The sequence below is a fragment of the Serinus canaria genome, chromosome 7 (genome assembly GCF_022539315.1).
Source record: "Serinus canaria isolate serCan28SL12 chromosome 7, serCan2020, whole genome shotgun sequence".
NCBI lineage: Eukaryota > Metazoa > Chordata > Aves > Passeriformes > Fringillidae > Serinus > Serinus canaria.
This window is the reverse complement of record NC_066321.1, coordinates 6,432,903-6,447,823: the sequence shown is the minus strand read 5'-3', so window position 1 is coordinate 6,447,823 and position 14,921 is coordinate 6,432,903. Positions and strand designations below refer to the sequence as shown.

The following is a 14,921-nucleotide window of genomic DNA, read 5'->3' as shown; positions in this document are numbered from 1 at the left end:
TCTTTCTTAGACCTTACAGGGAAGGCTTCCCAATCCTTGTTTTGCAGGGAAAGTGTCTGGACAAAGACTTTGTTTGCTTTCTTTAAGTTGATGTAAATGCACATAAACATAATCAGTTCTAAAAATGTATGTATTGAGCCTTGGGAGTTAAGTCAGACTGAACTAGCTAGTTAATTCCTCCTTTCTCTGAAAGGCTTAACTCCTTACACCTTCAAGAGATAATTAGTGCCAGGAATCTTCTCTCCCATTGCTACTGGGAGTGACTGTTTCTCTGGCTTCTGTAGTGGATATAACAAATCCAAGCTAAATTGATAACCTTGAAACTCAGTGCTTGGGTTTGACTCCCCTATATTCCTGCACTTGGAACAGCAACATTGGTGTTGCCATGTTCAGACATTGTGTTTTTTGACAAACCTCTAAAATTTCTTAGCTGTCCCGTGGTGCAGGTCCCTGGGGTAAGGGGTATATGGAGGGAAGGCACTGGAGTGTGTCCCGGGGGCCCTTCCATGGGAGAACTCTGGTTCTTTGCTGTGTGCAAGAACCAGAGCTTTGATAGCAGTGGTGTAGAAATTGCATCGGTTCCTGTTGAGCTTTGTGGAACAGCACTAAATTTGAACCCAAATAATCTCAAGAGACTCTTGTGTTTTCGGGGACCAGGCTCTGCTTCCTTGGAAACAGAGGCAGATGTGTGCATTTTTAGATGCAAATTTTTACATCCTGCCGCTGGTGGTAGTTCCAAGTGCAGTGTAACATAGCTGGGTCTGCCTGCCTGTGGCCCCGCCCTTCTGAGGCGTGAGCCACGGCTCCCGTTACGGTGTGAGAAATCCTGGCCACCCCTACAACCATACCGGGACAGGGCTGTGCCTTCAGCTGCTGGGATTTAAGCTCCAAATCTTGAGGAAACCTGCAGTCACAGCAAGGCCTTGCCAGGCTGCATGCACTGTAATGGGTCCTTACAGGTTTCAGAAAGGAAGGTGCAGCCTTTAAACCAGCAAAGCTTGCCCTGCTCCAACACTATAAATAATGAAGCAAAGTGTGACCCTGCTCTCTGAGTAGCTCAGTCTCATGAAAAAAAAAAAAACGGTTTTCAGGATTTCACACCCTTTCCCCTTGTTACATTGGATACCTGTGATAAGGCATCTGGATTTTGGTGTGGAAATCTCTGATCTCATCAAGTAAGAAATATGCAAAATTAGACTTGTTTCTAGGCTGCTCCACCAGACCAGCTCAGCCAAGTGACCCAAGGCTCCCCAGACTAACACAGGGCTTGGTTTAGCTGTGCTGGGCCCTGAGCTCTGCTGCAAGCACAGCTCTGATTAAACTGAAATACCTTTGTTGCAAGTGCTGGCCTTAAACTGACACCTCATTTTCGAAGTCTGGTTAATCAAAAGAAAAATGTGTTTTAATTTTGATTAAAAACTCAGGTTCAAGTTTTACAGACCTCTAATGACTATTTTCAGTGTAATTAACTGGATTTAAAATGATAAATTGCAAATAACTGGTAACCTTAATATTGGAGAACTCTAACAAGACATGTTAGTTTTGCTTGTAAGCTGTGCATAAGAAGGGGGGTTTGTAATGCTGACTTTTTTTAATTAATTATATATTCTAGAGCATTCCCATTCTTTCCTTGCTTATGACTCTCATCTCAGTTTCATTTCATGCTAAATAAACCCTCATATTTACTTTGCAGCTTTGTTGAAGACTCTACCTTAATCTGAGAAGAATTAGTACACATCATGGAATTATGTACATCCCACTAGAGCTCACATGCCCAGGCTCCTGCCTTTATTCTGCAAGGTACTTTAACATGAAGATACTTTAACATGATGTTGCCATGGATGTCTGGCATGAGCACCAATCAATATTCCTCAAAAAAGGACTGTTAACTGCTTGAACTTTGAAGGTTACTGTGATGTTAGGATTTCTCTTATACTGGCATAATGTTCTGTCATTGTTATGTGACATTATACCTACAGAAACTATTAATAAAGAATTTTGCTAGAAGTACTGATTTCTCTTTGCTTTTATAAAGTTTAGACTTAACTCTCTGAAGTCAGGAGACTGACTACTGGGATAAAATAAAATTTGAAAACTATTTAAGTAACTAAGATGTTTAGCACTCTGAGGAAAGTTGATTTTATAATGTTCACATTACATCAAAGCTAATACTGAGGTCAGTCTCTTGGATTCTTGAGAGCTCTGCTCTGAACAGCTGTAGGGCTGTTCTACTGCCTCTCTTCCTGGAGCCTGGGTGCTCAAAAAGGCTAAAGATGTACCCCATTTTGATAGGAAGAAGCCTTATCAACAAAAGGACATTCTAAATACTAATACCTGGGTTTTGGGTTTTTTTTTTTTTTTTGCTTTATTAATACTTAACAATGCTTTTTGGATTTTATTTAATTTTGTGCAGTTAGTAGTAGCTAGTTCTACTAAATGTAAAGACCACTGGAGTGCAGAGGGGTTCTGTTCTGTCACCCAGTCACAGAACAGAGTGCTCACTCCAGTGGTCAGAGAAACACTTCTGGTTTTCATTGAGTATCAGCACCCCATGGGGATGGTAAGGAAGACAGAGCCAGACTCTAGTAGTGACAGGACAAGGGACAACAGGACAACTTGACCTATAAGACAGTCTTCAAACATAAAATCACTTTTACCATGAGGGGGTTAAAGACTGAAGCATGTTGCCTGGAGTGGCTGGGGAGTCTCCATCCATTGTCAGACACAAGTCAATGGGGCAAAAGGGCCTGAGCAACCTGTTGCAGTCAACCCTGCTCGAAGCAGTGGGGCTGGACCAGAACATCTCCAGAGCCCCTTCCAACCTCAACCTTCTGGGACCTGAAAGTGCCCATAAAATGCACTATTTCATTTAAAACAGGCAGTCCCATGGCTTAGATCATTATCTCTTGCAATTAGCACCACAGTATCCTGTGGAGATACAGGGCCTCAGGAACACAGCAATCTATGTATGTAAAAAACTTATTCACCAGCTAAAAATTGAAGTGCCCATCCAGTAAAACAAAAGTGCCCACCTAACTGAATAAAAGCCTCAGTACATTTTATGCCAGTAAATGGTCTGAGGTTCCTGTGGGATCCTCACACTCATTACTCATCTCCAAGTTGCAGAGCTCTCTGCCCATAGCTTGTTAGGATTTTACAGACATTCCAGCTTACCTGGCCTGTTGCATGCCAGTGATGGTGACTTTATTTTCCCTTTAAATCTCTCCAAATACAACACAACGTGGCCTTGTGTTCACAGTGAAGGACAGGCATTGCAGAACAGGTAATCTTTAATCACTGCTGCCTAATAACAGACTCCTTGAACACGACTGCTCTCCAGTATTTCTGCTGCCACATTAAAGTCCAGTTCCTTCTGGTCTTTCTTCCACATGTGAAAATCTTTTCCATGGAAAATATGTGCTCATTTGGCAAGAGTTTGGAAAAATTCACTGTCCTCCTTTCACAAAGGGATGGTCCAGCAACTGCAGAGCAGAAGGCCGTTCGTGTTGATCTCTGCATTGAAGGTTCCATAAATCAGTATATAAAATGAATATGTATGCCTGTGATGTAAAAATTTAATTCAAAAACCTAATTGCAAAATTAGCCTTTATTATTATTATTATTATTTCTCCATGCACTGCTCATTTTCGGGGTTTTTTTGTTAAGCTGATAGAAAGGAAGGGAGGCTTGAAGGGAAAAAACTGTTGGAATTTATGAATTATAAAAAGGAAATATTTTATTATTAAAGAAATCATAACTTATTCCCCTGAATTCCTTGCAAATCTGTGAATAATTCTGCTGATTTGGCCATTTCAGGTGCACCAACAATGTATTTAAGAAAGGTGATAATTATCTGTTTGAGCCTCTGTCAGTCAGGTTGTCCTGTGATTTCCAATCAATATAATACATTTTAAGAAGCCCATGGCTTTGTTAAAAACAAAACAAACACCACAAAAATAATTCTTATAATGTGTGAATGCTAGTGGTTTGGGGTTTTACAGAGGGAACTTTGTGTTTCAAATAAGTATGTGTTTCCTGGACTGGCACTGATAATAGATTTTTCCACTGCAGAAGACAAGAATTAAGTGAAAGCTCTTCCATTTAGAATACTGTCCTTAAAACAACTTGTCTGATATAGACCAAACTCAAACAATACTGGAACAGCAAAGCACAGCAAAGAAATTTTTCAAACATTTTGTCCAAAACTCAACAGTGCCATGTTTCTGCATGAAAATTACAGGGAAAGTAAATGATGAGCATAAGGCCTACAAAGGAGAATCTGTGAAGGCTTTTTTATACCATTATAAAGAGTAAAGGTCTTTTATATATACTTCAGATATAGATATAGATAAAAGGCTTTCCTGAAAAGCTGAAAAGCCAATGCATTTACAATAACGTCATATGTACCACAACCTAAGCTCCCATGAGCCATCTCCAGAACACAAACTCCCTGCACCTTCCCTGCCCTTCTCCAGTTCTCCATACCTGGTTAAGCAGGCGTGCACAAACTCCGCGGCAGCGATGGAGAAGCGATCGGGCAGGGCCGGCATCAGCCCCCGGTGGGCCCCAATGTAGAACATGGCTGCCACCCTGTCCATGGAAGCCAGAGGGGGTTTGCCTGTTGCCATCTCGAACACGGTGCAGCCCACGCTCCAGATGTCTGATTTCCTGCCATAGCCAGAGTCATTGATCACCTCTGGAGCCATCCAGTAGGGAGTGCCGTGCACAGAGCGCAGCAGCTCGCCGCGGGTGCCGCTCAGGCTGGCCCAGGCCAGGCGCCTGGCACAGCCAAAGTCAATCAGCTTGATCACCCCGGTGGGCATGAGCATCACGTTGTTGCCTTTGATGTCTCTGTGCACCACACAGTTGTCGTGCAAATATGCAACCCCTTGTAGAATTTGCTTGGTGTATTTACAGAGCACAACTTCTGGCAAGGGGCCAAAGCGATTCAGAATACTGGAAATGGAGCCACCAGGAACAAACTCCATGAATATGCTTAAAATGTTTTCTTCCAGGCAAGTTCCTAAATAAGTTACAATATTTACATGCTTCAATGTCTTCAAAAGATCAACTTCCTCGTGGAACTTCTGATACTCCTTTTCTGTAGTGAGTTGATCTGATGTATCCAAAACCACCTGTTTTACAGCTATTAACTGTCCCTGGCTTGTCAGACCACAGTACACCTACAGTGAAACCAGCACTTATCAAAACAAGACATGAGACAAAACTTGTGTATTTACTTATTTTAAATAAAATCTTTGTGCTTGTCATGTTTCATATCTCACTGTATAATCCAAAATATTTAACCCATTTGTTGAATACGACAACAGCTATTTTTGAGCTAAGGTGTAGCTCAATCTCAGCATATCCAGACATTAACTTACCGTGCCATAGGCTCCCTTTCCAAGGACTTCTCCTCTTGTCCACATGATAGGATCTTTGGTAGCTAAACTGCTTCTTGGTAATTTAGTAGATTCATTAAAGTTTAGAAGGCCCTTTTCTTCATTTGAAGCCGAAAAGGCTTTACTGTAACTCTGCTTGAAAGATGATGGTCAGTGTGGGGAGAAAGCAAAGAGGAAAAGACAGGCTTCATTTGGTTCCCCCTCTTTTCATAAGGAGTAATTTTTCCTGGCCTGAGTTTACTTTATAGATTTTCATATATATAAATTGCCCAGGTCATTGATAGAATTGCTATACTAGGTAAAGCTGAATAAATATTTTCAAGTATAAATCACAACAATGCATAACCTGAAGGTTACAGCATGACATCTTCTTCCATTGACACCAAAACAGAAGAGCACTTAAAAGAGCAGGATACATTCTCTTTTTGGTCTCATAGGTACAGTTTGCTAAGCTGAAGGGTGAATATGGCTATCATCATGCCCTAAGTAACACATGCAATACAAGTCTGGTGAAAATAACAGGCCATGACTTCCCAGGAAGAGACTGCTTCAGAAAGATGGCAATAATTATCCCATGCAGCCATGGGTCTCCCTGGGAGAAGTGAGAACAGAGCTATAATTGGCACCTGTGTCTGCACAAGCACAAAGGAGTGTATCAATATGTAGTGAAAAACATTTCTATAAATTTGTAATTTGTATGGACAAAAAACTAACAGGACCAAGGAGAAGCAGTACTGGTAGAGAAACACCTTAGTAGGTGAAGGCATACAGCTGACTTGGGGGCCAAAGTCTGAGCCTTCTGAGCTTAAAGTTTTGATTAAGCATTAATTAAACTGGATAAGTCTGTCTGATAAACCAATACTTGTGGCTCATATCTCTAAAAGTATCTGGTTGCACTCAGAGACTCAAGGTCTGGATATGCAAGACTATTTGTAGTGTCTTTTCATATTCCTGTCCAGATCTCCAGCTCTTGCCTTGCCCAAAATCTTTTTATACAAGCTCTTCAAACAGCCTATTCTCTTTATTCACTACAATTTGTCAATTTATATAAGCTTTGGCAGCTATTCCTGTCATGCCCTAGTACCTTCTGGCTTGTGTCCTGACATGCAGCCTCTAACACAGATATATATATTCAACAGAGCACTGGAAGAATCAGTGGGCAGCGGGCCCAAGGAAAAAAGACTTGATAAATCTCTTTAATAAGCACATATTTCCCATTTTTTCATCCAAACTTGTGTGAAGCATCACTCAAATCATTTAGCAAGTTACAAGAAGAAATTACTTTTACCTTCTCTAGAGCATTATTTATTATTGCTCCATTTCCATGCATCATATTCTCCTCTTCTTCACTCTGTGTGGTTTGTATTTTAGAACATGTATTTTTTGTTCTTGAAGAGTTGGTGTCTTTTTCTTCAAGCATTAGCAATTCTTTGGCCAGACAACAAAGCAACTCATCAGTCACGTCCTCAGTATCTGACCAGGAAGAAATGTTTTGACTTGTCTTGGAACTGGGGCTTTTGGCATTTTTTGTCCAAATCATTGAAGCCTGAGTCAATTCATTTGCCAAACCACTGTTTTGAGATGTGTTTGCACAACTGTGATCTAATATCTTTGTAGGGGATTGACATTCCAGTCTATCTGAAAAGGGCAACTCACTATTATTGACAGACTTGGAGTCCTGGTGTGATTCCCAGCCCTTGCCACCATCCATATCCCCCCTGCACTGGGGCACACAGATGTTCTGCTCTGCTGTTACCAGACTGCCACTTGGAGCAACACATTCTCTGCAGCCTTGATCACTGAGCTGAAGGAGAACCTGGCTGTAGGCAGCAGCTCTCTGATGGCTGGACTTATCCTGGCTGTCTAACAAGTGCTCCAAAGAAACTTCTTTAATAGTTGAGAGGTTTGAATTCGTAAACATTTCATTTTGCTTAGTTGACTGTGAAAGCTCTTCTAAAAATGTGAGCTGATGATCTGTGTCTCCATGAAACAATGTTGTGCTACTCGAGGTGTGTGTTTGAAAATCCAAGTCAGAAGCCGTTGCATTATCTTGCTCTGTGTTGCGGCCTCTCAACTTGGTCCTTCTGTCCTTTGTGATCAAACCTTTCTGCTTTTGTTTAGCACCAGGTATGGTCTTCTTTGGCTTGGAATGTATTTTCTTTTGAGTGTTTCTGACTCTGCTGCCTTCTTCCCCTTTACTAGAGGTCGATCTGCAGGTGCATCTTCCTGGTGGAACAGAACAACCACCTTTACAAAACCTGCCCTCGTGCTGATCGAGGTCTCTCATGCGGGAATAGACAGGAGTTCCAAACATTTCGTAAATACCTGGGCCTTGGTCATCTGAATTTATTATTTTGAACATGTCAGTGTATTTCAGATCTACAAAATCTGAAGCAGAGGGTGCACGTGGCAGACAAAGTGGAGTAATATGTTTTTTTAAGACAGCTGAATTTTTGCAGCTACAGGAGCAACTTTGCTTTTTAATTTTCTGAGTGTTCTGACCAACATGGCCTTTGTGTCCTTGAGTGGTTTTTTTCTGACACTTCATGGAAGTCTCAGATTTCACTCTTGTCAGTTCCAAAGATGGAAAAATCTGATTCTTGGCATTTGATTTTGTGGTAACCTCTTCAGAAGCAATTAAGTCTTCAGATACTTTTATCTTATTATTAATTTTAGATTTCGATGAATATTTATTTCTATTCATCTTCACTTTATTGTTGTCATTTTCTTTGTGAGCAAGAACATTGAGGCTCTGAGGAACACGAGGAGGCAGGGTACAGACACCACCCTTTTTTGTGGCAGATTGTTCAGCAATGGATGGTTCCCTGGCTTGCTCTTGTTCAGAGAGCATAGCATGAGCAACAGCTTTAAGCTCACTTGGGTCCTCTGCAGTTGCTTCTGACATGGCTTCTTTTTCTATTTCAGATACAGAAAGACAGACTTGATTTTCTGACTGTTTTCCAGAGGGATCTTGAGCTTCTACTCTCAAGGGAATTACTGCAACTACAGAATTCTCTTCCAAGGCTTGGTAGGCCTCTACCACTTCATTTTTACAGGAAGAATCTAAATCCTGATTGTAAAACACGAGGTTGGCACTCTCAGCATCTTCCTGTGGTTTATAATCCAGCATCATTGTAGCATTTTCTTCTTCCAGACCAGTGCCACAGCAATTCTCTGCTCTGTTTTGCTTATTGCCACCTCTTGAGGCATTGCTGTTGCTGGACACTGTAAATGCTGTCTGGGCTGTAAACATGCCACGGTTCACCAGAGCATTGCTTGAGCTCAAGTGGGGATGACTCTGGTCCCAGAACCTGGCTTGGGTCAGAAGATTGATGTTCTCACAAACCACTGAACACTGGAATTTCACCTGGCTCTTCTTAGTGTGGATTGCTACATCAGCTTCCCTCCATTTTAAATGGCTTTGGATTTCTTCCTTCTTGTTGAAGTACTTATCACAGTTATTAATGCTGAAGTAGTACAGGTCCTGCACTGGAGTGAACTTATCAGAAATTGTGGCCATGCTCAATTCTGAAGACTTTTCACTGTGCCTGTTTAATAAGTTGTCTAACTGATACTGATAAAATTTGGTAACTGGTTTTATAGGCTGAGGAATAGAGTTCATAATATTTAAAATATTTTTGTTGTTTCTGCTTTCATTGACAATATCATCCTTTAGAGGAGCAAGATGAATTGTTCTTACACACTGACAAATCACTGGTGGCAAATGAAACTGTAATTTCCATAAAAAAAACATTAATAGTGTGCTATACCACAGTACCACAGATACAGGTAAAACTAATCTCTAAGAGCCAAGTAGAATTAGTGAAAAAATTAGAAAATTTTAATAATTTTATACATTCCTATATTAAACTTATTATGAAGCACAGTATCAGACTCCTGAGAAAATACATGATTTTTTGCACATTACTTCCATTAATTTTCTCAGATCCAGAATTATTTCTAAGTATTTCTTAGTTCAGAAAGTGGGGTCTTTTGCTTTAAGGCACAAGCCATTCTCCATGATTTAGAACCAGTAAATTTTGTCCACATCCTCTTGTCAGTTACTAACTCTGCCTTGTGGCACCTCACATGTTTGCTACAGGAATTCAAAGGCTGGGCAGTGGCTTCATGTGCCAGAGCTCCTCTCTCACTGTGCACTCTCCCTGAATGAGAGCATCACTCTAATGATGAGATTTAAAATCTTTTTATGTAACCCTCCAACATGTGCTGACACCATTAATTATATTCTCAATGGAACCAGAGCTCATGTAAGCAATTTTTCAAAAGGAAAACCAGCCCATTATCACAGAATGCTATTGTATCCCTGAAGAAAACAATTCTAACAAATTATTTATAATTATAATTATTTATAGACTTTAAGGTACATTATATTAAATCTAAACATATAGATCCATGTTAAATGGCCACAGATTTAGCTGACAGTTTTAGGTGCACTGGAAGACAGCACAGTCTGCACTCGATTTGCAGTGAAGTGAAATGGATAAAACCAAAGGCAGCTGACACAGAAGTCTCTTGGGTCAGGGATGTGTTTTACTATTCCTCCCTGCTCCCCATCACATTTGTTGAAAGGTACCATGTGCATTTGAAGGAGTACAGATCACAGGAACTGAGTACTTTGGACTATTCAGATGAACAGTGAGAATGATTTCCTGAAAATAGTATTTCTGTTCTTTTTTTAATAGGAAATGAATATTTTTATGCAAATGAATGCAATAGAAATAATCACAGTCATCTGCTCTGAGTGCTCATTTGCATGTCTATATTCAACATCAGTTTGCAATCTGCAGAAATTTTTGTTGGCATTCCAAGGGCAAACTCAGGTTTGAACATGCCAGAAAAAGCAGCGTGTTGGTTTGAAACTGACAGTTCTGAAGGCTTTGTCCAGCCTGCATGGCATTAATATGAATGCTCAGTTTATCCCAAAGGATACACCTCTAGAAAGCTCAAGACATGAAATAAAGCTGCATTAAATCACACCAAGGCCAGGTAAATTATTTTTCTTAAATATTTCCCTCCACTTGAAATGTTTTGGTGGTTTTTTTTTTCCATAACCCTTTTTATAATCCTGTGTCAGAACTCTTGCCCCAACTTCCATACTTCTCTTCACTTTTATCCTGTGATCAGTTGTATTCTGTGATGGTTTCACTGAAGTTCACATCTGATTCAATGAGTTGAGTCTTTTCTACAAAAGGCTATTAATTAATATACATGAAGGCCAAATTCTCTTTTTTTCTAAATACAGTATACTTAAAGTGGTGTGAAGTATTGAGATGTAAAATTGTGAGCCTGTTTCGAGGTACAAAAACTTAATCCTATTTACATTTTTCACAAAATCTCATGTAAAGTATGTTTAATCCTGAAAGACTTTTTTTTTTTTTTGCTAACACAGTAAATTTCATCAATCATCTAATATCAAGACTATTTTAGAATTCAACTTCAATTTTAAATTACCATTTCAAAGAAGTGTTGGGGTTTTGGCAAAACTAGACATCTAATTTAACAAATAGGATTCACATTTTAATTAATTTACATATTTCTAAAGGTTTTGTATCTTTTTGAACTTTCAACCTTTTATCTCCAGAGGTCCTGATGTAACATCTTACTGATAATTTGTTCATATACACCTCAAGATTTGCTGACACACATATATAAAATAAATTTTAATATATTTTGCAATTTTAAAAAACAAAAACACCTGAGACTAAGCAAACTACCTACACCACTTCAGTATTTGTATTTTTAAGATGTTGAAAGGATATAATATTTTTGCCAGTGATCATTTCATACATAACGTTCTCTTACCTCAGATTTCTTGTTCCTGGTTTTTAGCATTGCTACAGTTAACCCTTAAAAATCAGAACAAATGAAATATTAATTTGATGTTCTTAAACAGACTACAATTCACATTTATAAATTAATTTCAAATCGTAGTGTTCAGGGGATCAAGGACTTGTCTCTGGTTGCAGGACTGTGCTATAAATCTGCAGTGCAGAAAAAAGTTGTAGGTTGAAATTTAATTGTGATACTGAACTTCACAATTCCATTTGCCATAGAAAACAATAAAGTACTATAAATTTAAAATATTTTTACACTAATAATTCAAATAAATACTTCTCAATTGTAGATGTTTGCTAACGACAGTATGTAGCTAATTAATATTGCCAGTATGAGGGAGAAAGATGTCATCACTCCAGGCACAGAGAATTACACTCCACATTTGTGGCTCGGTTTCACTACACAGAGTAGCAGGAATGGTGAAGTTTGTCATTGCTTCTCTCTATCTCCTTCAATCTGCAAACACACACAAACTTCTAATTAAAGAAGAGGGTTGACATGGCTGAAGTCTCCCTGAAGACAGCAAAAGACATAAAGGCAATATGATAACCAATATATAACATCATGTATAAAATCTGTGACTTTTAAATTGAACTTACTTTGTTGCATTTGTGCTCTTATTATCTGGAAAGTACCTAAATCCATAAATGCTGTTGAAATGTTAGATTCTGGGCATGAGGTCTGCAGCAGAAAGCTGAAGTCAAAGCCACATCCCATGTCCTCTTTCTTTGAGGAGAAAGGTAAAGAAGTGTGATGTCTCCTGGGTAATGATGTCTGATTTCTACTTGGAAAACATGCCACTTGTTGGTCTGGCCATGCTCTGGATGTTGGTGCAATTTGGCTAAAAGGCAAAACAAAAATAACCAAAACACAAAGCAAAAATAAGTGGAAGGAGCCAGTTCAAACAATCATATGGCTGGTGATTAATGTGACCAAGAGGTTTGTAAGATCCCAGAATTCCAAGTGTCTTTTCTTTATTTATTTGTGGGGTTGTGACTCTCCCTGCAAATAGCAGACTGCAATGCAGAGGTTGACTACAAGTGAGATTGAATGACAAACCATGTTAACCAAGCAACAAGAGAAACCTAAAAACATATCGTTCACCTTCCCCTTCTTGACAAAAATTGATTGCTTCCAGTGTGTAGTTTTTATGAATCATCAGGACTGTGTGTCAGAAGAATTCTGAAGACCAGATGTGCTTTTGTTAATAACAAAATATGCTATGGCCTGCCTGAAAAAACAGAGGCTATGTGGACAAACCTCAGCTTTCTGCCACTGTTTTCTGAAGAATGAAAAACGTGGAAAAAGATAAATACTGTGACTGAAAAGAGGTACAAAAGTGCAGTCTAAGTTATTCTTAAAGCTGTATGCAAGATAATTGTCTGGGTTTAATAAGTCAAATAACCATGTATCATGGTTTTTTTATTGTACCAAATAATTTCTTCACCTAATGCAATATTCTGCCTCCAGCAGTGGCCAATAATTGATATTGGGAAGAGATAAACACTACACAACACAGAGAGCTGCATATAATATCTAGGAAATAGTTTTCTTATTCAGGCTACTACCTTCTTTGTTCCCATTTGTGCACACCCAGGTGCAAATTAAATACTGATGCTTCTTACCTGGCTTTTCCTAGAGCTTTGTCTGACTGATGCATTTCTTCCATTACATTGTCTGCATTCTGAAAAGCAACAACACTTCCACAACCTGCAGTAATACATCAATATTTGCATAAAAGCAATTTAATTCCAGTAACACATGGCAAATGCAGTTATTTTGGGCATTAGAACATTATTATAAAGAAGCATCAGGAAAAGAAACAAGAGCAAGTTACATTTCACTAATTCTTGTAATTTATTCATATGTTAATGTATAATTTTGAGTTATTTTCATTTCTTTGGTAAGTTTATTAATTAATGGGCTGCAAAAGCAAAGAACATCTTAAAAAAGCTAATTACATCCCCTATCTCAGGAGAACAGGAAGAGAAGACAAATATTGACAGAAATTTTATAGAAGTAGAGCACTTAAAAATATGAAAAACAAACCAAATCTTAGGCCTTTACAAAGGCAGAAATGTACTCTGACTTTGATTTTGTATTTTTTATGGTTGCTAAGCTTTGACAAATAGCCAAATTTCAAGTTGCTACTGTACTTTTCCAGCTTCAGATCTACATTTCAACACATAAGCTTTGGGTTAGACTACCTTTTTTGCTTCTCCTCTTATTTTGTTTGTTGTCAGGCATACTGTCCTTAAATGTATTAATGCCCAGAAACCTGAAAAGAAAACTGTGAATTGATTTCCAATTCACATGTACAAAGGGTTACATTATATTTCATTATTTGAGACAAAAGTAAGACAAAAACATTTTAAAAGTACTTGAAATTATTCAAAGCACTGTAATTTAGCATCTAATCCCTTTCCTGTGAATGCACAGAACCAAAGAGCTGAGAAAGTTTTTAGAGGTAAAACCACAACATCTGCTATGTTGAGCTTGACTTGAAAAGGCTTCACTCTGAATTAGAAGGTTGTAATGTTCTTTTCCTCTGACTAATCAGCACTAACTGTGGGAAAGGAGCTGGCTGTCACCCTCCTGGTGAGTACAGCTGTGTGCGGGTATATTGACCCAGACACAGTCACCACTCTTCTTGGCTGTGGTGAGTGTGCTGGGGGCTGCTTCAGAATTCTAAAAACACCTACCCTCTTTTCCAAGCATAAACTCCAACTCTAACAATACCATAAGATGACAGTGGCCTAAGCAGCACAGAACAAATCCAAAGTGCAGACTGGTAAAGAAGAATATGAGAGGGTTAAATTAAAGGATTGGGAGTTTTGAAATTCTAGAAAGTTAATTCTTAAACGAAAATGAAGCCAAATTAATTGTTTTGATGGATTTGGGAGTCTTCCTGAAAAACATAGTGAACTTCAGTTTTTCAAGCGGCAAGAATACAAATCAAAGACAGTGAAATTAGCTGTAGAGGTAGCTATAGAAGCCAGCACTCTTGATGTCTCGTGCTAAAAGCCAGATAATCCCTTACAATGTTCATCCCATTTTGTTCGCCTGTTCAGAGTCAGATAGAGAACTTCCTAAAAACTTCCCTTTTTTTTTCGATACACAAAACTCCCCTTCAAAATAATAACAGAATGTTCTGTAAAAAGGCAGACTCTTACAAATCTTACCCGGTTCTTCAGCAGCGAAAACCGAAAGAGGCACAGCAACCCAAAGGGAAATCAGAGAGCATTTTCAGCTCGCAGCTGCCTTTTTTCTCTGGCCAGAGAGGAATTCGACAGCAATAACACAGCCTTTGGTTTTATTTTCGGCTGTTTCCCTGAGTGCGGAGCTGGCAGGAGGCATTCCCGAGGCAGCTCCTCGGTAGGCACTCCGGCTGTTGAGTTTACACGGTGTCGCCCAGGTAACCCCCAGGCCCCGGGGGAATTTGGCTGGCAGGAGTTTAATCCAAAGAGCAGCAGTGACCGATGAAAACAAACACAGCCCAGCTAAACGGCAGCGCTTCAGGCTCGAATCACAAGCTCTCTCAGCACACAAACCAAACCCTGTTTCTATCCTATGTTTAACTCCGTTTATGCTTTTAGCACCTGGTATGTTTCCACGTCATTTTTACTTCGCATTCAGTCCCCTCACGAGTATTTGTAATTTCCT

At 39.2% G+C, this 14,921-nt stretch overlaps 2 protein-coding genes across 2 annotated transcripts in view; one reads left to right on the top strand and one right to left on the bottom strand.

Moving 5' to 3' along the window:
- The window catches only part of CCNT2 (cyclin T2), a 25,887-nt gene extending 23,877 nt beyond the window's left edge, over window positions 1-2,010 (top strand). The window contains exon 10 of the mRNA XM_018911269.3: window positions 1,694-2,010. Coding sequence (XP_018766814.2) covers window positions 1,694-1,716 — 23 coding nt within the window. The 3' untranslated portion in view covers window positions 1,717-2,010. The remainder of the gene's footprint in view (window positions 1-1,693) is intronic.
- A 1,267-nt stretch (window positions 2,011-3,277) lies between these two features.
- Window positions 3,278-14,877, bottom strand: MAP3K19 (mitogen-activated protein kinase kinase kinase 19). Its single transcript, XM_050976999.1, has 9 exons — window positions 14,858-14,877; window positions 13,466-13,536; window positions 12,884-12,968; window positions 11,858-12,099; window positions 11,226-11,269; window positions 6,691-9,132; window positions 5,385-5,537; window positions 4,486-5,183; window positions 3,278-3,513 (listed from the first exon to the last, which is right to left on the bottom strand). The coding sequence occupies exons 1-9, from the start codon at window positions 14,875-14,877 to the stop codon at window positions 3,447-3,449; spliced, it is 3,822 nt and encodes a 1,273-aa protein (XP_050832956.1). The 3' UTR covers window positions 3,278-3,446.
- Between the last annotated feature and the right edge of the window lie 44 nt (window positions 14,878-14,921).